We start from the raw sequence: 26,696 nt of genomic DNA on the forward strand, positions 1-26,696 counted from the left end.
AGCCTTAGTATATTGTCATTTTGGTCAAAATCATCCCTTTTACTTCCAGTTTAACTTCCCTGAGTCACATCTTGTGTTGACTTTTGTCTTTGATTATTGTGTTTTAGTTGTAGCTTGATCACATTTCTGTCACCAAATCTAAGATCTATCGTCTATAGTGAGACAAATTGTGATGTTCAGTCATTCTGCAATACCTGTGTTGCTATTAAGAAGTACACTATATCAGTCATTTGACCATCCTCCTATTCCCCTACATATTATACCCATAGATTATAGTTCCAGTCATACTTGGTGACATTATCACTGCAGGATGCTGACGAAATCCAGCCAGCATTTTTTATTCTGAACATTTAATTAGAATGCATCTGGAACTCAATGGGAACCAGTTCTGTCTGCAAGTGAGTGCAGAGACATACCAGAAAGCATGTAAAGCAGTAAATTCAATGCAGTAAATAAACCAACAGCAAGAGAAGCACATACAGAGAGCAAGTTAAGACAATTGAAGCCTGAAAGCAAAAGCAGGGAGCAACTAACAAACCTGTATGGCCTGTGCATGTGCACACACTCACAGACACACACTCTCTAAGCGGAGAGTTCCTGAGCTTTTCTTGGTACAGGAAAATGACTCTTAAAGGGACAGTGCTGCCTATGCCTCTGCCTCTGCACAGCTCGTCTCTTGTTGATTCAGGCTGAAGAGGGAAAGGGCAGAGGAGAAAAACAAGCTGCTTTATGATTTTAAATGAGGGAAGATGAGAGTGTTTGCCAGACAGGAGATGAGGTTTGACGGTCGGTATTGAAATTCCCTGTGGTATTCAATTATGAGAAGTTTTTCTTTCTCAATGAGGAAGAAGTGGTCAGGATTTTTCTTGTCTGCCACATTTTATAGTCTGTAAAAAAAAAAAAAAAAGAAAAGCAGGACGGTGGTTTTTGATCTCATGATGTAGGTCAGCTCTATAGGAATGTGTCTGTAGAGTTTAATCAGTTTGATATATTTGTGTCTGGCAGCTAAATGATGAGTTTGCATGAAAACATTGAAGCAGTAAATTTGCAGATCTTTAGTTAGTCTGCAACTGTAAAAAGAAGCAAAACATTCACAGGTCTGATTTGTTGAAATGGAAACTTCTCTCCCCACCAGTGTGAGAATGTGTGAAATTTGTCTGAAGATATTTGGCTTTGAGGCTGCGTGTGACATGCTGAGAGATGGCTTCAGATGAACCGAACAGAGACCCACTTGCAGAAATAGGCATTCAGATCAAGGCGGACTTGATCTCTTGCGCATGAAACACACACAACTCATGCCTGTTTCTTCACTGCATCTTCTTGCTTCTCTGTAGTTACTGTCCCTGTTCTACCCATGTGATTTACTAAATGCTTGATACACTAAACCATATGGACAGAACAAGCAAGGCTTTGTGGAAGTCTTGGGCAAGGAGGCAGTTATGCGCGCCCACACTCACACACAAGCACACACACCAATAAAACTGAAGAAGCGGAAGAAAGCAGGGGCAACTTAGAGGGGGAGATGTTTTTCTCGACATATTGCGGCCGTGTGACGATCCTGGTGGCATCTGTCACGCTGGCTGTGTAGTCATTGTGAAACACAGCATGTATGTGAGAGATAGAAAGGTGCAGTGAGTCATTTTTTTATGACGAAGTTTGAGTCAACATGAAAGAAAAAGCGCTTTTTAAAAAAATGTCTCTTAAAACAAAAAGGAGACAATTTGAAGACAGTGGAGAGGTGTGTTAAAGAGAGAGGGGGAAACAAATGGGGTAAAGAGTGAGATAAAAGAGCTAGAGATGTTTCGGCAGAGAGAGACAGAGTTGGAAAGATTAAGGGGGAGTTGTTAATGAGCTGATCATGAGCAGCTGAAGGTGCCAGTGCCGCTCTACAGCAAAAGTCATCCTCATGTGGTCTGAAACAAAACAGGGGCTGGGTCTGCCCTGCATTCTGAGCACAGCTAATTGGCTGCAGACAGGAGGTCTGCTGCAGTCACCAATCAGGTGGTTTCCCTTTCTTCTGTGTACTGTGTAACCCCTCCCACCATGTGAAGGTTTAAAACCAGGGGGAAGGCTGTGTGCTTATTCTAGAGAGTTTCATTCTTCTTGATTGAACCTGCCTCATGAGCTCTGAACATCTACCTTGACTCCTCTCCTCTCCAGAGCACTTTGATAAAAAACAGTTTTGAAATAGACTTTTTTTTGCCTTTTTACCAGTTCCCTCTTAAATGAGTTTAAGAGACTGAGTAGAGCACCCGTTGTTACTTTGTGTTGCCCTCCATCTGTTGTCACTCCCCAACACTGTGGATGACTGTCGCATGAACCTGGACTGAATTTATCACCTGGCCTTGCTCTCTGTCCTGTGAGAATAGCCTCTGTTCCCTCTTCACATCATCACTAAGAACTGACACGTACTGTTAACCCTAGGTATGTATCCAACCACCGTCTGTGCTCACTTTACATCTCCTGTGTGAGATATGTCTTTGGTTTTGTTGTTTACTTCATGTACTCTTTGATTTTATATAGATGTTCTCAGCTACATTTTTACAGTACAGCAGCAGCACAAGTGTGTGTGTGTATGTGTGTGTGCTTGTGTGCGTTTTCCAAGTTTGTGCAGGCAAATTGAGAGTGCATACCTATCCTAGAAATAGATCTGATGGGCATTGCTGTGAAAGCCAAAGCAGGTTTTGCTCTGTGACAACAGCTGCTATCTTTGTTTTCTGTATTCCCTCTATCAATGGTTTTGATAAGCTGTAATTTTCCACTGCACTTGGTCTGAGAATAGAGAAGTAGCGCAGACTGGGATCATGCTCAGACTGTGTGGTACATAATACACTAAGTGGTATCAGATTGTCTTGGACTAATGAAAATGCTATGAATTAAATTTTAATGATGATATCCTCGTATGACGTAGTATTATGTACTGTGTTTAAAATGTTTTAAATGAAAATCCATTTTATTGGCTTGTATGGAGACTTTTGTATAAGTGAAGCATATTTTTGAGTGACTGTATAGGATGCTGAGAGTGACTGTCATTTATTTTGAATAATAACCAAAAAGATTTTTGTAAGTACACCACTATAGATGCAAAGTTTTTGTTTGTTTGTGTTTTTTTTTTTACATATTTATTTAAAATGTCCTGGTTTTTCAGTGATGTTTTTTTTTTCATGGCGTATTTCCTGGCAGTCCTCACCTACAGTACTTTTTTTTAGTTTTTTGTTAATCTGACTTCCTTACCTTTTCTCATTTACTCCAGTCCCAGTCATGCCCCTTGAGAGCTGATTCACTCAATTGATGAATAGTTCAGTGCCTTCCAAAAGCCATAAAGCAGCAGAGATTAATGTGACTTTTACAATGACCACTTCCTCTTTACAGTTGTTGTCTCTGCAGTTGATTTCCCGGAAAAGTTCAAAATCAAGGCTGCATCCGTTCAGGAAACTAATCTTAGAAGTCCTGTTGGCCGTATTAACGAAATTATCCATATTAAGACTGAAGAGAAGGGAAAGGGGAGAGAGAGAGAGAGACAGAGAGGGAGAGAGTGAGAGAGTGAGAGAGATGTAAACAGTTTTTTTTACCCCCTTTTTTTTCCATGTTGGTCTTCTCCCTGGCTGCCCCTCTCTCTCTCTCGCTCTCTCTCTCTCTCTATATATCTCTCTTCTCTCTGTGAAAGACAATACGTTTGTATCTGGAGCATGACAAGATCACATTTCCCTGGCACTTACCATCAACCTGAACTCTTAAAGCTTTATAGCACAGAGTAAAACTGCATGTGCACAAACCGGTAGAATTGTAAGGAAAGTTAGAAGTTGCACTTAGTTCAATACCAGCTAGATAGTTATAGAGGACGACGATGTCAGAGAAGATTCAAAATCGCGAAGATTGCTGGGGGTGGAGATGGAGAAGAGGCAAGCAACAAACACATGGTTCGCAGTAGAGCCTGTCTGAACGGAAAAGTACTGAGAGGCAGGGAGATGAGGAGGTGTGTGTGTGGGTGGGAGGGAAGGTATTCATAGAAATAGAGTTGTAGCTGCTCCAGTGCCAAAACACACTTGTGCACCTGTATGAAAGAGAATATCACATAGAGTATTTATACAGAGAAAGTACTCATGTCTGGAGATAGTTTTAAATACAGAGACAATCTTTCCTCTGCCTGCGTTCTGACATCCAAACAGTACAAGGTCATATATAGCCTCCAGCACAAAGGCTTTAAATGGCATTAGGCGGAGTCACACCTGCACATATAGCTACTGTCAACATATGATCATTTTGTAGGTGGAAAGTCTGTTAACATACACGTCCTTGCACGTCGCCCTTCGTGACATAAGACGTTTGACAGTCATGTCAGGTTCACATATTGAATGTTTTGTTAATTAGAGCCAAATACTAAAATGGTTCTGTCAGCATTTTTTTTTTTTAAGTGTAATTTCTGTAGTTTTAGTTGTTTTTTTCTATGTTCTTAATTGAATGGGGAACCATGATGAGCGTGTGGATCATCAACAAGAAAAAAGAGAAGTTAAAATGCAGTATTTGATTCATACCTGCACATGAGAAACAACTACAGTACAGTAATAAAAGGGAAAGCAGTAAATACATCAAAGTCTAGTTTATTGATGCAATAATTCTAATTCAGTTCCTTTTTATTTTATTTGTTTTGGATTTTTTTAGTTGCTCGATTTTCAACTTGTATGAATGAAAGTTGAAAACGTAGGGGACTTCTGGTGACTCATATTATGAAGTGAAAATGATTTTTTTTTCTTGTATGTGGTCTGCGTGTTGCAGGGTTTTTCAAAAGGAAATGTTCCTGGTTTGAACCACAACAGAGCAAGAAAACCAAAAAATATATCGTTTCAAAACTATGCTCACCTGACATACGAAGCACATTTCTTGTCAAACCGATTCATCACCTTTAAAGTCTAATTATGAAACTGATTGTACCCGATGATGGCGCAACTCCCTGTGTCTGCTAATGTACTTGCATTGTATTCATTCTTAAGCCATGTGGGAAGTGTTACGTAAGGTTGTCAGGTGATGAGTCAGTAAATTGAGTAAGTGACATGGACAGGAAATTACTTGACAATGACACATGAATAGAGCATTTATGAGTAACGTTAAGTAGTGGGGTATTTCAGTAGTAGGCCTATGGCTTTTTTTAAATAGTAAAGAGTAGGTTTTAAAGTTGACATTAAGTAATTACATTTGACTTGTTAACTGTCTTATCAGTTTGATTTACACAAACTGGTTTCGCTTGGAGCCAGGCTGGAGGCAGTTAGCCGCCCCCAAGAGAGAAGAAAATGTAACTCCAAAGTATTATTTACATTCTTAGCTGGCTTGCTAACGTCAACCGCTGATAAGGCTACACTCAAGAATCAGCTGATATAGGTCAGAGTTTGGGGGCTGTTGGAACAAGGAAACTTCACCTTGAAGATTGATTTTCATGTAGTCATTGGGGCTAATATTAAATTAGCTCTTGGTGGTCAGTAAATATGTCTGGATTTAATCCAGAATATCTCCTCTCACTTGTTAAACAGAGAAGATGTAATGTGGGTGTGGAAGCTTTCAAATTATTTAAAGGCCCCTTTTCTGCACAAGGCCACGTCTGAGTTATGAAAGTAAAGTAGCAGTAGTAGTAATGTTTCTTTTCTGCTGAGTAATGAGTCATGTAATGGTATTGCTTAATGAGTGATGTGTAATGTCTGGTTACACATTTCAAGTAACTTTCCCAACACTGTTTATGAAGTGCAAGTTTTGAAAGAGGTTATTTTAGTTTAACTTGTGGGCTTGATAAAGCAGGGAAATGATTGGTTTCTTTAAAACCTTGTTGCTGTGTGTGCTGGCACTCCAACAGAGATAAACATGTATTTAGCTAACTGATAATGTCGGAACAGGATGTGTGAGACCAATTTGGAAGCAGCAGAGTAAAGTTTGAGTTTTTTTTTCTCTACCACACACACACAGGAACAAGAGGAAATGTTTGTATTTGACTTTAATAGTGGAAAAAGACAAGTTTCGGATTATTCATACATATTCATACCAGACCATGTTGGGTCATACATTGGGTGTAAATGTGGTTGCGTGCATGCACCATTGACATTCCCATTCCCATCTTACTTCTGTGTCAAACTGAATTCACCTCAGGTGTGAGTTTAGCTTTGAGTTATATTCATAGCAACAAGTGTCAGTGGATCCCACAGATAGCATCTGATTGGCTCATTGATTATGGTGATATTATTTGGCTACAGCTCAAAATCAGAGCAATGCTGAGCCCTGAAATGTATCTTCTGACTCCAAAGTTTACTCTCAGGCAAGAGGGAAGTCATCTTAATGTCTTTTAAAATATACTTTAGTATTGCATGAACTATAGAACAGTAGTTGTTTTTTTGCAGTAGGAGTTGCAAAATTTTGCTCCACCACATTTAAATGTACTTTTAGCTTGAAATCTCAATATTATGATTAAAATGCGACAAAAACAAAATTATTTTGGCTAATTAGACTTCTTCTCAGACTGTGCTTGATTGACATCTCTCTCTTTTTTGCACCTATGAAGGTGGAACAATTACACCATTATCATCCTTAATAGTACATGGAGTCTGGTGATTTCAGGTTATTCAAGCATAACTCCTCCTGCATCAACCTGAGCAGAGGTCTCCTCAGCCACAATAAGTAAAAACATGGGTGTGATTGTGCACGGCCTTTAAGGTCAGAGGGCACAGTTTTTACAGAATCCTTACTTTACTCTGAACATCAATGCTTTACACTGTTAGTAGTGCTTCAGAAGGAAAACCCATCAGGTTTTATTGACTCTCTGTATACTGTAGCACTTTTGCAGTGAGAGGTGTGTCGCCTTACTGGGAGTTGCCTAGACAGAGCACATACTTAAAGTTCAATATTAACTTGTTTAAACATTTTTCTTGATTTGGCTGACTGCAAATATGGGACAAATTGAACTTTATTGAATTCAGACCTTCAGTAACTGCAAAAAAGCATAAGGAACATATAGTGTTCCTTGTGGACATATAACAGGGCTTTTTTCCCCCCCACTCCAAAATAGGTCAATACGTGCATATCCCTACTGAGAGACTCCGGGCCTCTCTCCACTCTGTGAAATATCTTGCATACTGTTAAGAACAGTGGGGGCTCACTAAAGTAGTCTGTAGTGTGAAACTGCTGTCTAGCTGAAAAGATTTAAACATATAATGAAGCATTTTAAGGAGACTGAAATTCAGTAATATTATAAAGCATAAATGCATGTACCAGATGGGTCACTCAAAAACAAACCCCAGAGAGAATTATCACAACTCAGTAGTGCTACAGAGAACCTTAGCCTCTTTTAGCTCATTGTTTTGGTTTTATGGTCTCATTGCTTATCAATCTTATTTCTGGCAGTAAAGAAAGCTCAGAAATCGCTACGTACACTACCTGCCCAGCTACAAACAACATTAGCATTGAGCAGGTGAAGAACGGCGCAAACTAAAGTTTAGCTAGCAAACTAAAATTATTTTTGTCAAGACGTTTAAGTGGAGAGTAGAGTCAATACTGGACTTTTGCAGGCGTTTTGTACACAACGCAACATACCTGCTGAATGTGTAAATAAAATATTTGTTAGCACGATAGCCAAAACTATTTTATGAGGTGATAATATGTGACTGGCTAGTCCTCATTGCTTCTGTTGGTTGGGTTGGTCAGGTTTAGGCATGAGAAGTTAGATTGGTTAGCATAACATGTTGATTTGTCTCTGTTAGCATTAGCTGAAGTTATAACGTTAGCCAAAACAACTTTATTCAGCCATAATATGTCAGGGATTTTAGTTCATCTTCCCCCAAGTGACAAAAAAATAAATTAATGCAACTTTAAGAAAACAATGACATGAAAGTAATGGGTGAGCTGTGTTGGAAATGTCTCATAATCCACAGAAGTGGGACACGGTGTCCTCTACATTTCCCTGTCGAATGTTCTTTTGTTTTACAAGCAGATGAGAAAAAAAAAATCAGCAGACCACAGGGAATTCGGTCACCCCTGTGGTTGCATAAGGCCCCATAAACATTTTACGAGTCCCTGGAATAATGCCAAACATTAATTGTTCTCTCAGAGGTTAATGCTAGTAATTTCAGTGGTGGTTAGCCACCAAAAATGAACTGTACGAGTATTACTGAATGTTCCCACCTCATTTGGCAGGGGAAATCAGTAGAGTAAGCACTGGTGTGGTATCAGATTTTGTTTGTTTGTAATGTGAAAGGTTTGTACTGCCAGTCCCACTGAAACTCAATTTTTATATTTTTCGACACTGCTGTAAATAGATTTGGAGCCAACAAGTTCACATCTGTCACATTAACTTAATAACGCAGCCTATTTGATGTGCTTATGCATGTTTTTCCCAGCAAAATGTCTCCTAACTACAGCTGCTCGATCAATGTGGTGGAGTAAAAAATGTATTCAGAAATGTTACTTCTATGTTTTTCCCCTTGTACTGTACTGCATTTGCATTACCTATAACTTTCTATAGTGTCCAGTCTACTTTTTTCTTTTTTTTTAAGTCTGTATCAGTGCTTTAATCTAACATAAATATATAGTTTGAACTCTGCAATGCCTGGTATGTAACATAGCGGACACACACACTCACACACACACACACACACACACACACACACACATACAGAACACAGAAAAACACATGGGCCATGTGAGTGAGCTTTTCAGGCTTTTGTTGACTTTGGCACAGAGCCGTCTCCACCCCAGCCCCGCATCCATTCCCTCACATAAACACACACACACACACACACACACACATTCATACAACCCTGTATTTTACAGTCCATTCCTTTCACAAACATTTCCTTTTTTCCTCTCCCCATTATCCCAAGTGGATATGCATGCATTCTTTCTTCCTCAAGTTTTATGAGTCGAGCCCAAGCTTTCTGTATAACAAATGTGTTTTTCACTTAAGTTGGTCGGGAGCCAAGTTTTGTTTTTCCTCTATGAAAATGATGGCTGTGTTTATGGTAATTGAGTTTATTTATAATAAAGAAAATGTTCTTGTAATAAACTGCCCTACTGTGATATTTTAGATAGAAAACTTGTCTTGAGTCCTCTTGGTTTTTCCTGGGCTGCATTAGCACAGTTAAGTATAGTCAACATTAGCAGAGGAGCGGCAGCAGTTAATGGATTATCACTTTTTTTTTTTTTTTTTTTAATAAATGCAAAGGCTTTTCTCATCCTTTTTAATCCTTTGTTTAAAAACATCTGTCCAATGCACAGTCGCAGTAACTACACACACATAGACACACACATGTATGCACTAATATGGCTCTGAGTGTGTTCACTTTCCGATATTTGGGGTCGAAATTCGGGCCGTCCAACCACTGAAGAGGGGGGACAACAACTGTCCGCCATCTTGTCAGTGCTGCCGAGCATATGGTGAGACCCCTTTCGCCTCTCTGATTCTTTTTTTTCATCCTTCCATCCCTCACACCCTTTGCCTCTTATTTTATTTTATTTTTTTACGTCCTCCACCTTTCCTTCTTCTTGTCCTTCTCACCCCATCCTCCCATCTGCCAAGCAAGTAGAGCCTGGTCATCCGAGATGCTACTGCTCTTTTTTTTTTTTCTCCCCACTGCAGCCTTTGTTCACTTTCTATCTCCAAGAAGACATAAAGCGTATATCTTCCACCTCGCTCACCCTACCCTCTTCATTTATTTGAATACATGCTACTGTTATCTACTATTATCCGCTTTCTGCAGATGATGAATGTACTTTGTGTTTGTCAGAATGATTATAGAACTTGCCTTTCCTGCCACCTTGCACTCCAGTCCTAAAATATAGCTTTTGTTTTTTTTTTTTTTTTTACACAAAAAGTAATCCTGAACAAATACCAATTATAATATCTGTAAACATAGAGATTATTCAGTTTTTTCTAGCTTCTAGCACCTCAGACTGTCATGTTTTCTTTATTCTCTATTTCTATCCCACAGGAGACACACACAGAAGTAGTTCAGTATGGCTCTGAATGTACCGGGTCTGGTGGTGATGGCGGTGTTCTACCTGCTGATCTTGGGCACGGGCATCTGGGCATCCATGCGCTCCAAGAAGGAGGAGAAGAAATGCACAGGAGATGGCATGGAGATTACACTACTGGCTGGACGCAACATCAACTTACTCGTCGGCATCTTTACTCTTACGGGTAAAGCAGTCATAGGGATTGGGATTTCAGTTCAGATACTAGCTTATCATTTTGGGTCTTTCTGGTGTTCTTATGATGATAAATATTGAAATATGATCTGTTTTGAAGTGAAAGAGAGCTAAAAATGATAACAGATGCTAAGTAGTGTTGTGTCTAAAACAAGTGGTTGATTGGTATGTATGATGAAATCAGTGGATTGCACAAGTTGTTGTGGTGTCTGCATCCTGTTTCTCAAAGATGTGTTTTTCTCTTTGCAGCTACATGGGTGGGTGGAGGCTTCATATTGGGTATAGCTGAAGCAACATACAACCCAACATTAGGTGCAGTGTGGGCTCTTATGCCTGTACCTTATGTCATGACCTTCTTCTTAGGTGAGTAACACCATTGACCAAAAACTTTCAACCAACCCCTGAACCATAAATCCTGACTCCAATTAGTGTACCAGTCTCTTCTTTTCTACTTCTTCTACTCCTTCTTCTTCTTCTGTTTCTACGAATGTCACTCGATTCGTTGACATCTTTTTCTACGAAGGATGTCACATGATTCCTCTTCTACGAATGATGTCACTTGATTGCGATCTGGATCCAATTAAATCGCCAGATACAACTGTGCTTCAAAAGCCTAACATAGATCTTGAACTCAAGGTGTAATGGTCTCATATGCAGGGTCTGAAATTCACACCAGGAGGCAGCAGTAAATGCCAGTAGAATTAGATGTTGACAGCAGGGTATCCAGACACATATTAAATAACATTCCCACACTGCAAAACATTACTTTGATACAGACTTTGGACCTGCAAGATCTTTAGCACGTCTCCAAATTAAATGTTCAGGTCAGGAGAGATTGTTAACGTTTTACTTTCACTGCTGACTGTGTTTACACTGGGTATCTAAAGAAGGTCATTTGGGATATTGACACTTGAGAATATTACGAGTCCACACTACTAGTTTTGATAGCAATGTTATTTGCAATGTAAATGTTTTAGCAACTGACACGACCTGCTGAGTAGGATGTCTAATCAGTTCCGGACAGCTGAAATGCAGCTAATCCAATGTTTCCACATCAAAATTGATTTCTCCTCCTGTACCAAGCTGAAATATTGTTGACCACTAATAGCACCAATCCTCCCTACAACCCCCATCTGACAAAACCAATAAAACTGTCACTCACGTTAAAAATAGGACCCTGCGAAATCAGTTGAGGATGGTAACTTGAGGCAACAGGTGCAAAGGGATGAGTTCACCCAGAGAGGCTTGAACTAAAGAGACCTGAATTCACTGAACTGACACACTCAGTTATTCATGTGTAAACAGTTGCAACAGGTGAAATCATTAGCATTCAGGTCCGATGTTACAATAGCCTGCGTGGTGTGAGAGTTAAAGGAACGGGAAGCTCCAAAGTCCCTGATCAGGAAATATGAGATGCCCTGTTCTGTACGTGTCCATTGTTGGCAAAGTGGACCCATGAGTTCAGCTGAAGGTGTTTATTGTGTTATCTGGAAAGGAACACTTGTTTTTCCTTATTGTTCACGCGCAGTGTTCCTCTACTCTTCCGCTCCCCCTCTTCCCCTTCTTCCTTTCTCTCTCATTTGGGTTTTCAAATGATAAAAAATATGGGCATGTTTGGAAATATATGACCTTATCATTTCCATAAGAGAAACTGATTTCACGCTTATCCTTTCCGCTCTTGCTCCAGGTGGCTTTTTCTTTGCTAAGCCCATGAGAGAGAACAAATATGTGACAATGATGGACCCCTTCCAACAGAAGTATGGGAACTTCCTGAGCAGTGCGCTGATCTTTCCTGCACTGGTGGCCGATGTGCTTTGGGTGGCACGCACACTCGTCAGCCTGGGTAAGTTACCTCACACGCTGAACGGTGTTTGGCACTGATGTGTGCACACTGTGCAATCATACAGGCACCCACAGATATGGGTACACAATGTGCAAACACACTAGAGAGGAAAAACAGGTGCCTGTTGATGATTGGTGCGTTTTGGCACCAACAGAATCATGTCAGTAATGTGAAAGTGAGCAGGTGACAAAAGATAAAAGGAACACCTGACAATGTGATACTAACATCGGCAGCACACACTACAGCTTTAGACATCCACAATGTCCTTTTGTCACATTCAAAATCATTTTATATCAATTTATCCCTGATCCGGCGTAATTGTCAAGTGTTTTTGTTATTTTGACCACACCACTGATTTAGCCTCTTCAGCTCAGTAGATAAGAGTTTGTGTTACGTAACAGGTATTCCAAAACCAAAAACACTAGACCAAAAGTACTGGTAAAGTAAGCTTAAAGAAAACTTATTTCTGTAATAGCACACACACAATGTGTGAAGGATAAATGTTTGCAACTCTTTATTAGATCTTGGGAAGTTCAGCTGAAATAGAGTTATGTCTGCTACATACATCAGGTAGTCCTCAGCATAAGCACTTTTTTCTCTTGTAATGTTAAAGTGCAAACATATTGTCTGGACATAAAATGAACAAACTTGTAAGCTCAGCAGTCCAACAGGATAATGTAAGAACAAAACCTGATCTTACATTTGTCTTTAGCATACTTGTAGACACGAACAATGTCGGTCTTCAACATGGATCGCCAAACAGTGAGTATATAAACTATTTGACTGTCAGCTGGAAACATAAAAAAATGAGTCAGTCACACAGGCTACCTCTACCTGAAATCAAAACGCTGTTGTTCAACAGAATTTCAAGTGGTAAATCTGTCACTGTTATCACTGTAAACTGTGGCGGTGCTGAACAATGCAACACCTGACAGCAACTAAGTATGGCAAGACTTAGCGTACTGTCAATTAACAACAATGCTGAGTTACGGGCAAATGAATCCAGACAAAATTACTTTATTTTTATGTATTTATTTGCTATACCTATAAAGCATAATAAGGAAAAAGCCATATAAACACATATCACCAGTTTTACACTCAGACACTTGTCTTTTCTTTAGCATATAAGCACAACGAGGGTCAGTCACTAAAAATAACTAATTGTTGCAGTGGATTATTATCACTCTAATTGATGAGATAACAAGATAACTTACATTTATTATATTAATATAAAAGTGTCTCCTTGTGATTTATAAATATTGCTGTAGTTGTTTCTATATATGCTACTAAATTTGTTGCTATTGATTTTACTGTTATTTCTATTCTCTGTAAGTGATCATTTTAATTGCGTGCGTGTGTGTGTGTGTGTGTGTGTGTGTGTGTGTGTGTGTATGGGGGGTTGGGGGCTTCGGATAGTGAATGCAAGTGTGTATGTGCTCTGCGGTGTGAATGTGCGTGGAGGTTTTGGTCGCAGAGAAAGTGCGCGTGTGTTGACATAATGTTTTCTTGTGTGTGTTTTTAACGCTGTTTTCTTTTCCAGTGTTATTTGAAAAAGGGGGTTAAACATCGAGCAGCCTGTTGATTGTGAAAGGTGATCAATTATTCAAACCAGATTGCTGTGTCATTAGAGACGTTTTTTCCATTGTCTGTGCCAAGGGTCTGACTGATTGACAAGGTTACATGTTGAAGTATAAATGCATCTATGTGTGTAAAATGATGTTAAAAAAGACCTAAAGGGACACAGTGTTTGAGTCACCAAGGTAGCACTGCAAACTGTGCTGACGCTCCACAAAAGGACTGGTAGGGAGGCAGGAATGTTTCTGGGATGGTTTTGTCCAAACATATTAAACCAATATAGAATCAGGGGACCCCTCACTCCTCAGTAAAACCTCCTAGCGTTGTTTCTGGGACAGTAATTCATCCCCAGCGTGTGCTTGGCATCGTATGCACACTTGCGCACGCACGCGCACACACACACACACACACACATACAGAAAACATGATACTCTAGAGAGTGCACTGAGCATTTGGCCCACAGGGGTGTTGTTGCTGGGAGACTGTTTATGTGTGTGTATGTGTAGTATGAACTGGGCTTCATGGCCTGCGTCTGCGAGTGTGTGTGTGTGGTGGTTTAGTGCCAGATAGGATTTAACTTTGAAAACACACTTTACATGTGCTGTCAGTCAGCTGTATAGTATCAACGATACACAGCCTGGTCCCATTTCTGCCGGGAAGGAATCAGAGACAGGACATAGAGGTTGAAAAGCAGTGTGTTTGTGTGTGTGTGTGTGTGCAGACATGCGCGTGCATGAGTTTTGAAAGCGGGATGAGGATCTAAAAACAACACAAGGTGTATTTAGACAGCTCGTTCCCTCTGTCCATCCCTGGTGCTGCCCATTAAGACCCAGCAGCCCCTGAATCTCATTTCAGCTTTCCTCTTCCTAAATTTATCACAGTGGGGAACAGCACAGCTCAGCACAAAACAGACAAGAGATCTAGTGCTAAATCTGGAAAGGGACCACCCAGGAATTATTTACGATTCAGTGACATGCTGTGTCATGTCCCACCATAAGAAGTTATAGCATAAACAACAACATTAAGGCCCTGTTGGATCTGGATATGTATCCAGCCAGGTCCAATTCACAGCGGGCATCAAAATGCATCTCAACTGACCTGAAGCTGTAGTCAGACTATGATTCCCAGATACATTTGGAGGAGTACTGCCAGTGCTGGTCTAAAATACTAATTTTATAATAATTTGCAAACTACAAATCTACAAATATTCAAAACTGCAAAAAAATAAAAAAATAAAAGTAATTAAACCTCTGAAAAGTGACATTTTAGAGGCCTGTCATATAAAGTCAATTTGTTATTCTGGTGAGGTGTACATTTGCGTCATTTGCTATTTCTGAATGTGAAGTGCTGAGTAAATTCACACCAGTATTTAGAGCTTTTCTAACTAGATGCATTTTAATGCCATGTATTAGCTGGCAGTTAATAAGTATAGTAACTAATAACTGTTTCGTGATGGGTAGAATTGTAGAAAAGGTACAAAAACAAACTACTTTAGATAATATGACAATGTATGTATTAAAAAGTGACAAAAAACCTTCCGGTATAACAGGCGAGATATCAAAAATGTCAAACACAGTGTGAGAGGTCAAACTGAAACAAGCATCATCTCAACATAAAAGGATAAAAAGTTGAGACGGGGTGGTTAAGGTGGTGACAGGTCAGCATGTGGGGAGTGGCGATCGATGGTGCCGATCTGACGCTTCTCTGTTTAAGGGCATTGTTGTGGTGTGGCTGCAGGCTGCGGCTGGGGGGACCCTGGCAATGTTGGAGAAGAGACGGTGAAGGTAGTGACGTTTTGCTTGCCTTGTTTGAGTAACAAGATTTATTTCTTTTTTCATTCACATGTGTACATTTAATTATTATTTATGTCATATAAAGTTTCAATTGTTTCACTATTGAAGACACTTCTCTCTACCTTTTTTCCTTTCTTTATTTTTTACCTAATTTAGATTTAGATTTATCAGAAGCTGTTATTACAAAGGTGTAATTCACCCAAGAGGGTGAAAAAAGGAATGTTTTGGAGTCAATCAGTCACAATCAATAGGCTGCTTCTGTTACGTGTTTTTGTACACTTCTGTTTATCATTTTAGCATTATCACTTTTATGTTGGCTTGTTGCATTATCTAAGCTCTTGGATGCTTTTTTAAAGGTTTAAGCCAAAGCCACACATGCTTAAGTTTAACTTTATTGACTTCAATAACTAGCAATGTTTGCTCTTTTGTTGGTAAAAGTGTCATTTGTTTGTCAGTGTCTTTTGGGACATTCTGCAGTAAGGCATATGAACAGTATAACAAGACAATGTCATTGCTTTGCTTTTAAGTAAAATAAAGTACAAGTACATAAGAGTGGATGCATGTATATGTGTGTGTCTGTGTGAGAGAGACATGATTTAAGAGACTAAGAATCTAATAACACTTAATTAAACTCACCACATAGGCAGTTGCATGTATCTGTAGTAATAAAACATCTATGCATTAGGCATCTTGCTGTAAGACTTGGCTCTGTCAGTCCTCCGGTGTTCATCACTCTGCTGTGTTTTTCCAGGTGGAACTATGAGTGTGATCCTGGACCTGTCCTACATCTACTCCATCATCATCTCCTCAGTGGTGGCCATAATCTACACACTGCTGGGGGGGCTCTACTCAGTGGCTTACACAGATGTCATCCAGCTCATCCTCATCTTTGTCAGCCTGGTGCGTAAATATCTATTCACCCCTTTACACAACAGCCATGAACAATCAGGGGAACCTTAGAGCTCCAGCTCCACTGTTCTATTGATTGATGAACATCATTCAAGTATGTCTGATCAGATTACTCATTAAACTACATAGTAGGAAAAAAGTGGATGAAAGGATACAGTGATCAAATATCAATATAAAGTCTAGTAGAGGTACCTACTAGCTAATTAATTATGCTAACTGATTAAATTACTTGCTAAATTAAAGCATGTACTGCATTCATTAGCTTAGTCTATTTGAGTTTTCCCTCAGTGTTCAATATGTCTACCAAGTTAATAAGAAGGTTTATATTGTCAAATATTTTACATGTTAATAAAGTGTTTGCTGCTCAAAGACCAGACAGGGTGTCTTAAAGTTCTTAGTATGTGGTGATAGTAGCTTGGAGACATATTAACTACTTAGGCTAGCAAGCTAACCGCTAACACTGTCACAATAGCTCTCTGAACTTCTCTCTGTTTACATATTATATTATTTGCATATTGTTTTCAGGATTGTACTTTATTAAATTTAATAAAGAGTTATTTGAGAGGGGGGTAAAAGTTCAGCGAGTCAGCAAGCTTGCTAACTGACAGTTGGTAACCTTGTTAGCTCATTTCATGAAATTTCCATTTTCAAGCGCTTTTAAAGACTTGTTGTTTGTTGACTGAAAAGTTGAGTTTCAACGTCCATGAAATTCCATGAAAACTGGCCCAAACTACATTAGCTGATGACAATCACGGGATATGGTTACAAAGCTCCAGGATGGCCATACTTACTGGATCTTGTGATTACATTTTGACAATAAATACTCATAATACAATGAGTATTTATACAATGTGAGCTAAACCTAAACTCAAAGTGACACAAAAAAGCTGTGAACCACCCACACAGAAACTGGAGCTTCAACTCCAACTCTAGTTTAAATTTCCTAATTTCCAGTGTCAGACTGAAAATGTCCCCCACTGCGCCCATAATCAGATTAGCTGTCTTTGTGTTTGTGTATGCAGTGGGTGTGTGTTCCTTTCCTGATGACCAACCCACACTCTTTGGACATCTCACTGACGGCCTACAACCAGACTTTCCAGGCTCCCTGGGTAGGCACGGTGAAGCTCGATGAGGCCGGCAAGTGGTTCGACGACTTCATGCTGTTGGTAAGTGTGAGGGGACATTATATACAAACACAGGGAGTACAAAATGTAATCTGATACACAAATAACGCTGTATTTACATAACTCCTGCCTCGCAGCAGTTAAATTAAATTTAACCCGGCAGTTAAATTAGTATACTTATTTCAATAAAACAGCCAAGCATAACAACAGCAGAAAGTCATGAGAGGATTATTCTTTCTGGTTATGCATTGCTGTACAAACTGACTCCTGTCATCATGTCTGTACTGTGTTTTTTGTACCAGGCTCTAGGCGGTTTAGCCTACCAGGCATTCTACCAAAGAATCCTGTCAGCCTCATCTTACACGCAGGCTCAGGTGACCTGCTTTGCTTCTTCAGCCTTCTGCCTGGTGCTGGGTATCCCCTCCATCCTGATTGGAGCTGTGGCTGCGTCTACAGGTACTCACTCTTAACTTACAAATTCAGAAAAGTCCAATTTTATCTTGCTTAATGTCTGTGTTTGGAATGGAAAAAAATCATTTAAAATGAAATGTCCTCTGAATCTAAGCATATTTAACCATTTTATGTGTCACTTGTTTCACTCATTTATTCTTCTTCACCGTTAACGTTCCTTTGTCTTAATCAAATGTATTCATCGGTCCATCCTCCTAGACTGGAACTCAACCCTCTATGGATTGCCTACCCCATATGAGCGCGAACAGGCAGGCTCCATCCTCCCCATCGCTCTGCAGTTCCTCACACCCCCTTACATCTCCGTCATCGGCATCGGAGCTGTAGCTGCTGCTGTCATGTCCTCCATGGACTCGGCCCTGCTGTCCTCTGCCTCAATGTTTTCCTCAAATATCTACAAAAACATCATCAGGAAGCAGGTGAGTCTTTTAGATAAGAATAACAACATAAATATCCTTAGACATATATTACTATACTGTCTTACAAAGGAAGAGCAGAAACTACAGAAACAGTGAAGTTGTGACACCACCAGCATGCCAGAGGACATGCTGGTGGTGTGGGGTACATGGTGTTTACATCAAACAACACGTGTTCTTGTTTTTTCTTCAGCTTTCTTGCCCATTTGAACTTCTGAGCTACTTAATATATTTGAATATGTAATTTAAAGGTAGCTCAACCACATCAAATCATGCAATCAATCCACTAAAGTCAGAGGCTGCAAAGACAACACTGACTGCTGCTCTGCTAAGCCAGGCTAGTTAGCGTTTAGCTGGTCTAGTTTATGTGTCTTTACTTTCTCTCTATTATATTTACATTTTGTTGTAACCTTACTATCAAATTTTTCAGTTAGAAGAAACTGATAGCTAGAAGCGGATAAATCAGCTTTAGTTAGCTATCTCACCAGCTAGCCTTAACCATAACAGCGGTTTAGATTTTACTCGGTGTAGTTCCTGCACATTTTAAATGCTGTTTTTAAATTATTTAATTGTTTGTTTGTTTTTAACCTCACATTTCTACTAAATACTAACTTTTTATATACTAAAACAGATGTCAAACAGTCAGACTCTGGTCTTAATTTGACCAAATGTGGGTATATTTTTGCTTTGTGTTCAACCTTCTTATATTCAAAGACAAAACTGCAGCAAATAATATTTCTGCTGATTTGGAGGAAGTGTTCTATGCTTGAATAACTGATGTAGACAGCCAAAGCTGTGAATGCGTGGTAGTCAGGATTTGCCAGTCCTTGGAGCAAATGTTTTAAAACAACTGCTTTTCTGTAGAGTTGACACACATCAATGCCACCACTGTGTGTGTTGCCCTAAAAGTTAGGTAATCTTGACCTCTGCTGCTTTGATTTTGTCTTCTCTTTCGAATTCCCCCACAGTCACTGGTATAACCATTTGATGCTATTATGCAATGCCATTATCCCCATTTAAGGATCATAAATCTGCCTTCTTTTACAGTCCACTGAGAATAAAATGCCTTTAATGGCCATCATCATTAAAACATGTGTGGGTAACACCAAGACATTTACAGACTGCATCATTATAATGTACTCTGACAACACAAGTTGGAGGCAGCAACAAAGCAGCTATTGACTTTACAATACTGTACATATTGTACAGCATGCCCACTGTCTCAGCTTGATCTTATTTATGATGTTTGCCCTCTCATAACAATGATTTAGTTCATTATTTCACCCCCAAGGAATGTTCCATATAATGAGCCAGTTCACTCGAGCTGTTATGGTGTTGTAGCCTTTGTAAGGGGATCTCTTGGCTGAAGAGGCCTAAGAACAGATGATTATCATATTGTACAACGAGGTGTAATGTGAAACTTAACAGTTTGTCCTTCTGTTTCTTTGTTCAGGCGTCTGACCGTGAGATGCAGTGGGTGATCCGTATCTCAGTGGTGGTAGTGGGTCTGGCTGGCACTGCCCTCACCTTCCTGGACAGCAGCGTCCTGGTCTTCTGGCTGGTGGGTGTGGACATGTCCTACACCATCATGTTCCCTCAGTTGGTTTGCGTCCTCTTCTTCAAGGTATCCAATGGCTACGGCGCCACTGTCGGCTATCTGATTGGAATCATCATGAGGATCCTGAGCGGCGAGCCACTCATCGGCCTCCCGCCCGCCATCCGTTTCCCTGGCTGCCGGATGGACGCGGAGGGAAAGCTGACCCAGTTCTTCCCCTTCCGCACTCTAATCATGGTCATCTCTCTTGTCTCCATTCTGCTCTTTTCCTGGCTTGCCTCCATCATTTTCAACAAGGGCCTGCTCTCTGAGAGGTGGGATGTGTACAAGATCAAGCGCAAGCAGAAACCAACAGCCAAAGCCACACAGGACAAGAGGACCAACCCCGAAAGCGAAGAACCCTCCGTGTCCAAGCAGCTACTGGACACTACCAGCTGCTGAAGAGGGTCATGAAGAGGGAGAGAATATGGGCTCTGGCTGGAGCGGACATGTTCGCCTGCCAAGCTGGAGTTCACAGAGGGGGAACAACAGCAAAGGCTGAACATTGAGTACAGATTCTGTACTACATCACAGTGAATTTGTGGCAATAACATACAGACCTACATTAACTAAGTGTGATCTGAGCTCTCTGGCACACTACTTCATCAGATGCCTCATTGCCCTCTATAAAGAATACAGTAAAAACAGGCTACTTGGCTAGTGTATGTTAGAAAAACAAATTATTAGCCAGCATAACATACAGTGTGGATAATTTCATTCATATAGGCCCCACTTATACAACAACCAAGCTGAGAATAAATTGAGATTGTGTTGTTTTATACTGTATTTTTCTTTATACATCATTGAAATAGAGGCAATCCACACAAAGAACCCAGAGGTAAGTTCAGCACTTGAGCCATTAATATTAACTTCCATTTGGCAAAAAGAACAGGACTAGTTAAATAAGTGATGAAGTTAAACCGAGTAAAATTTTAAGTAATACAACAAAGAAACAAACTTGTACATTTTGTACAGGCTGAGAAACTGCCCAGATACAGAGAAGGGAAGCGTCTGCTTCTTGTTTCCTAAACACCAACAAAAACACACTTGCACAAGAAATGGACTTTATCCCAAAGGAACAATCAGTCCAACAGAATGATGATAAAATAGTTTACAATTCACTTTTAACAAAATGTGTAATTATTTATAAGCTTTTACTGGTCATGATAGAAAGCATTCAGACTGTGTCGCTCTCGGAAACAGGAATGCAAAAAAGCCATCTGATTCATCCTTTACTAAATAAATCTGAATCAGCTTGGCCCAAGTGTGGCTGGCTGGAAATGTGTCTCGTGACGCTGTACTGCGCTACAAGTGCGTGTAGCTTCTCTTTCAGTTTGAACCTCTGCAAACAATTTGCAACAATGCACAAGCATGACAGGGCTCTCTATCGCACCAGAATAAAAACAATGCCTACCAAAGAACAAAAAACAAGCGTTGGGTTGTTAGTTAATTTTAGATTATTTTTAACTTGTGAAATATCACACTTAGACAAATAATCATTGCTCTCACACCAGACTTGATTTTGTTTTAAAATGACAGATAGTACTGTTTTCTGATCACCAAACTGCTCAATTGTGTATCATCTTAAATGTATGATTTGTAATAGTCCACACTCCCAAAAAAAGGTTCTCTATTTTGTAAAAGTGAATTTGTATGCAACAGGTGGAAGTTATGAGAACATATCGAAGATGTGAAGGTTTATATTTGTATGTAAATGTTCACCTCTCAATTACTGCTCAATAGACACCAGCAAGTTTAAGACTTTTTTTTTCTTGTTACAACACTGTGACAAAGTGTGAAAATCACCCAGGTACGGATGACTCAAGTGTCCCACCCTGTCTGACTGTGACACATGGACAAAAGTGACTCAAACACTATGTCAGGCTTTCGGATCGCTAAATCCTTTTTAATCTAATGTTTATTTAATATTACCCATTGTGTTGTGAACGGCGACAGGGAGACACACAGAGCCACAGAACTCGATCTCCCAGCGCGCCACGGTTACTGTTGGCCCATTCCCCTTGGTTGCAATTTTTACTAAGATGATTATAACTGAATGTAGCGGTTTACTGCAACTGCATGGAGAGAAAGATTGCCAGACATCTCCCTCGTTTTCCTCCTCCTCACCCATTCCTCCTCCTCCTTTTTACTCCGTTGTCTCTTAGCATGGAATGGCTCAAGAGAGGTGTTTTTCAGCACATTTGTACTGTACAGTTATTTGTGTAATATGCTAAAGCTGTAGTTTACAGTGGGATCATTTTTTTTCTCCTCTGGGGTGGTGGAAAGGTTTGCAGCTAAGATTCTGAGAAATTATCACGAAACTTTCAAAACAGTACTCCTTTTTATTGATTAGTTGTTACAGAGATAACTGACTGTTCAATTTTTTTAATTTATGTTGCGTTGTACTGAGCCTGCAGTTTGTTATGCAAAGAGATTCTCACTAATGAGTGACAGTCAGAAAGCCTTCCTCTCATACTGTAGCCTTAAATATCACTGGAAACTGGTTTCACTCCGCTGTCTGCGGTTATTTGCTGGACATCGTAAAATGGATGTATACTCTAGTCACTGTTCAAATACCTCATGGAGTTGTAATGTTGGCTTTAAGTATACAAAACTTTAATCTATGATTCTGACTTCTATCCAAAACATATTGTAACGTATGAATGTCAAAACCTTTCATTTTCCAAAGACTGATCACACAGAACAAACTGTGTCTCAAAACAGTACCCATGCAGGACGCAATGCATGATTCTTTTTTATGTGCGATTGTGATTTCTTCCAATATTATACTCTTGTACTGTACAGCCTAATCATGATTTGTATATTTACACTTTTTAATTTTTACTTAAGTTGATCATTATGCGTTGTGAGTTGCAGAGGGGAAAACACAGCTGTGTATTTTATCTCAAGTTAGCAACGTTTTAAAGTCAAATACCTTTTTTTTTTTTTTGCAGATTAAATGTAGAATATCACCTCCATGTTGAGATCATCCTCAGATTACTGGGCGGCAACTCACATATTTGTTCAGTGATTCTGTTCTCATCTTGAACAGATGTGTCACACATGTCAGGAAAAAAAATGCTACATGCCTATACATGACAGTACTATCAGAATGAATTCTTTCCCAAAAAATGACATGCTGTCTCCAGACATATGTTGGAAACCGCAGTCCTCAACAAGCCGTCCACAATATATCGAAGGACAGCAAAGCCTTCATAATTGAGTGTATGTACATGTAATGTCTACGTTTCACTTTTATCACTTTTTGAGCAGAAATGTTTTATTTTTCAATGTTAAGTTAGTCAGAGGTCATCTATAACAGTACGGGACAGTTAGTTTTATAATATAAATAGGTAGTGAGTTATATATTGTATTTCCCCCTAATATGTATTTGGTTTTATACTATTATGCATGTTGATTTGTCATTAACTGCGTTGTTTGTATACTGAACTTTCGTGAAGGCTGTTCTTTCTTGCCACTTGGCAAGGTCCTACTTTGTAACCAATTAATGTAAATCCCCATGGGGTGATGTTCTATCAAAATAAATGCTGAAACCAAACAACTGTTTCTTTGCAGTCTAAATTGTCTATGAGTTATGCAACACACACATAGGCCTGCTGGGTAAAGTTGTAAATATAAATAGTTTTTTTCCAAACTTTTAGCCAACTTTACAAATGGTGGGCAAACTACTAGAACTATGCAGGCTGTAAAAACTATACAATGGTTGGACTAAACAAATAAAGAAAGAAAGAAAAAAACAACATAATAAAGAATTAGTCGAGTATAAGTTTAGTCTGCAGTGAACTATTGTCTGACAGTATTAAAGGTTAAAGAAATCTGATTTACTGTGCACTCTGTGCTCAAAGCTAAAAAGGTTTAATGATCTGGTGATAAGAGAAGCCATGATAGGTATTCCTCTTGATCCTGGAGCTCATAAAACCACTCATTGAAACCACATTCACATGAGATGGCTGCCTGTAGAATGACATACCCACCAAACTATGCAGCTGGTGACACACTGTCCCTCTGTTGGAAATACCATTTATATAACTCAGTCTGTTCCATCTAGGTAGGCTATTTGTTGTACGCATTTGATGCCAGTTTATACAGTCAGTGTTGTTAGCACTACAATACTTCACGATCAATAGCCACTGAATAAAACTATGAACTATTATTATTATTAATATCTTCTATGATAAAGCTGCAAAGATGTTGTCAATACCTTTTAATAATGCTCCACTGATCATTGTAAACTGTTTTCAGACCAAAGCATGTACAATAACAACTACTGTTGACTCATGTTACCGCGAAAACTGATCATGAAAGTGATAATGTGTCAGTCCCTCAAGCGACATGTAAAGGATTATCTATCTATACTATTTGTAACTCCATATGTGTAAACTTTACCAGCCCCTAAATGAAACGAGCTGAAGTTTAACCACGGATTAGTTCCTTAAAATTTTAAGGATATAGCCACTTTGGCTATTATGTTCTATGAGACAAAGATTCGCACCTTCTCGCCAACCAGAAGCGTATATTTTATGTAGCCATGGCTCAAATGATGTAAGTCTTTGCCTTTAATTGCCAGTGTAACTTCCTTTTCTTCTGATGTGGTGTAATAATGACTTTGTTTATCTTAAACTGAATTAGGAAAAGGAATTAAATTAAGTCGTAAATTGGATTTTGTTTTGCTCTCATTGTTGCGTAATATTCAAGGATCAGCCACATTCATGCAACCATGCTCGTGGTTTGGCTTGGTTACATTGTTTCAAAACAAATTTTCAGACATCTTTATATTATGAGTTTAGCCAATCCCACTCAAGTCTACAAGTCTTCAGAAAAGTGATTTTGCAGCCTCCTTTAAAGAAGGATTTTCAGTGCATCTAGTCAAATGTGTTTGAACATCAGCTTCCTTTCTTGATTCCCATTTTTAAAAGTCGACAGTGTGAAAATATCAGCACTTAAAGAATCTACAACAATATAGCAGTTTTACATTGACCTTGTGACCTTGATCTTAGTGCAAAGCTTGGACTCTTGCACTATCATAATTATTTTTTCTGCCAAAATGTAATCTTGTTTCTATTTTGAGAATGCAACTTTTTTGTGGCAGTTTGAATGCAAACTGTAGTGCACACCACAGCTACATCTGATCAACACTTTTCAGAGGCCTGTGTCAATTTCCTCACTGTGAAGGTACGTGGTCTGAAACTCAACTTTAAAGGGGACCTTTGGTGCTTTTCCTTATTTTATACAGTCATATATACTGTATAGTTCATGTTACAATGTCAGATATTAATATCAAACATGGCCAATGTGTCAAATAATGATGTAAACATACATAGAAGTAATCTCTGCACTAGTTTCAGACTGCTCTGAGGGCTCAGTTTCCAACAGTTTTTTTACTTTCAGCCTTAGCTGACATCGGCTCATGACAGATTTTTTTATATGGTCAATTGCTCCACACACAGCGCACAAGGTACCGCTTGTGAACGGTGACAGAATTCATTCCAATTGTTCACTTCTCGATGAGGGTCATATCACGCTCATAATATTTTTCGTTTTATATCCAGTGTGCTTCAATACAAGTCAACACAGCAAAATAGGTCATTGCCAAATCACTATAACCATCGTCCTTATCCAGTGGTGTGCAGTCAGGGGCAGCAAGGCTAGCACTACCTGTTCTGTTTTTTCCATAATTAAAAGGTCATTCTGAAATGTATCTGCAGTCAATTACTAGTTCAGTATGCAACTTTATCCAGAAAACGAATGGTTATATTTTGTGGAGCTCAAATCTCCTATGTCCTGTAAACGCATCACAGCGTCTTTCCTCTGCTGGGGCCAGCAGTAGTTGCATTGCTAGCCTCTGATCGAGCTGGACGCTGCTATTGGGTGCGTAACGTTGAGTGACCGTATCATCAGCCAATCAAATTTTGATGTGTTATTGACAGAACGCCCTAAGCAGAGTTTGTAGCGCTGGCCTGGGCGTAGTCATTCAAATGAGCTTGGCTGATTGGCCCATGGGCAGGTGCGTGATGACGCACTGTCTGTTATTCTGGAAAGGTAATGGCGGTTGATTTAACAGCAAGATCGGTAGATAGACAAAGATGCTTTGGGTGCCTTTTTCATCATGAAGGATCGCAGGATGGATTTCATCTACAAGTAATCGGTGAGTGCTAGTTTTTTAAAAACTTTCTCTGGACCAGATTGGCGCGGCTGTTGGGCTAATATTGCTCTCTCTCTCGCTCTCTCTCTCTCTCTCTCTCACTCTCTTTCTCTTTGTGAAGTAAATTTAGAACCGTTTTTGGAGCATGTGTGTGTCTGTTATAGAAATTGATTTTATTTTTGAAGTGATTTAGAAGTTTCCTCTAAGAGCAGTCGGGCAGTATGTGCCGTTTTTGATGTTGTGTCACATGGTATGTGCATTGTAAAGTGGGCAGATGATCTGATGGCGATGCTGCACATTGGTGTCTTGATGCGTTGCGGATGTTGATTAGCTGTCATGTTGGTGTACTGTTGCATAATAGTGGCCTTACATTGGATTCACAATGTGTATGTATTGTAGGACATAGGCCTATATGTGTGCGGCTGCTCTGTTGGCTGTATCGGCATACAATACTATCTTTTGGGGCGGGGTTGGATTTGGGTGCTGGCCCTGACTGGAACACCACCGCACGCTACTGTCCTTATCATATAATCAACGTGCAAAAGGCATTTTTCCATTTAAAGATTCCACCACTCCGCTAACAATATGTTTTTTTCCCATGGTTTTGGGAGAAGTCACAGCGAGCAATGACT

General features: G+C 39.6%; 1 protein-coding gene across 2 annotated transcripts; it reads left to right on the forward strand.

The window, feature by feature from the left end:
* Positions 1-469: 469 nt before the first annotated feature.
* LOC133989527 (high affinity choline transporter 1-like) lies at positions 470-23,463 on the forward strand. 2 transcript variants are annotated; one of them, XM_062428148.1, is made up of 9 exons: positions 470-9,408; positions 9,963-10,171; positions 10,429-10,542; positions 11,867-12,022; positions 16,142-16,290; positions 17,322-17,465; positions 17,726-17,879; positions 18,093-18,310; positions 19,761-23,463. In XM_062428148.1, the coding sequence occupies exons 2-9, from the start codon at positions 9,988-9,990 to the stop codon at positions 20,301-20,303; spliced, it is 1,662 nt and encodes a 553-aa protein (XP_062284132.1). In that variant the 5' UTR covers positions 470-9,408; positions 9,963-9,987; the 3' UTR covers positions 20,304-23,463. The 2 variants fall into 2 exon arrangements, with proteins under 2 accessions (XP_062284132.1, XP_062284133.1); XM_062428149.1 differs by having other exon boundaries at positions 470-2,424.
* The last annotated feature ends 3,233 nt before the right edge of the window (positions 23,464-26,696 follow it).

This window comes from Scomber scombrus, chromosome 2, assembly GCF_963691925.1.
Source record: "Scomber scombrus chromosome 2, fScoSco1.1, whole genome shotgun sequence".
Taxonomy (NCBI): domain Eukaryota; kingdom Metazoa; phylum Chordata; class Actinopteri; order Scombriformes; family Scombridae; genus Scomber; species Scomber scombrus.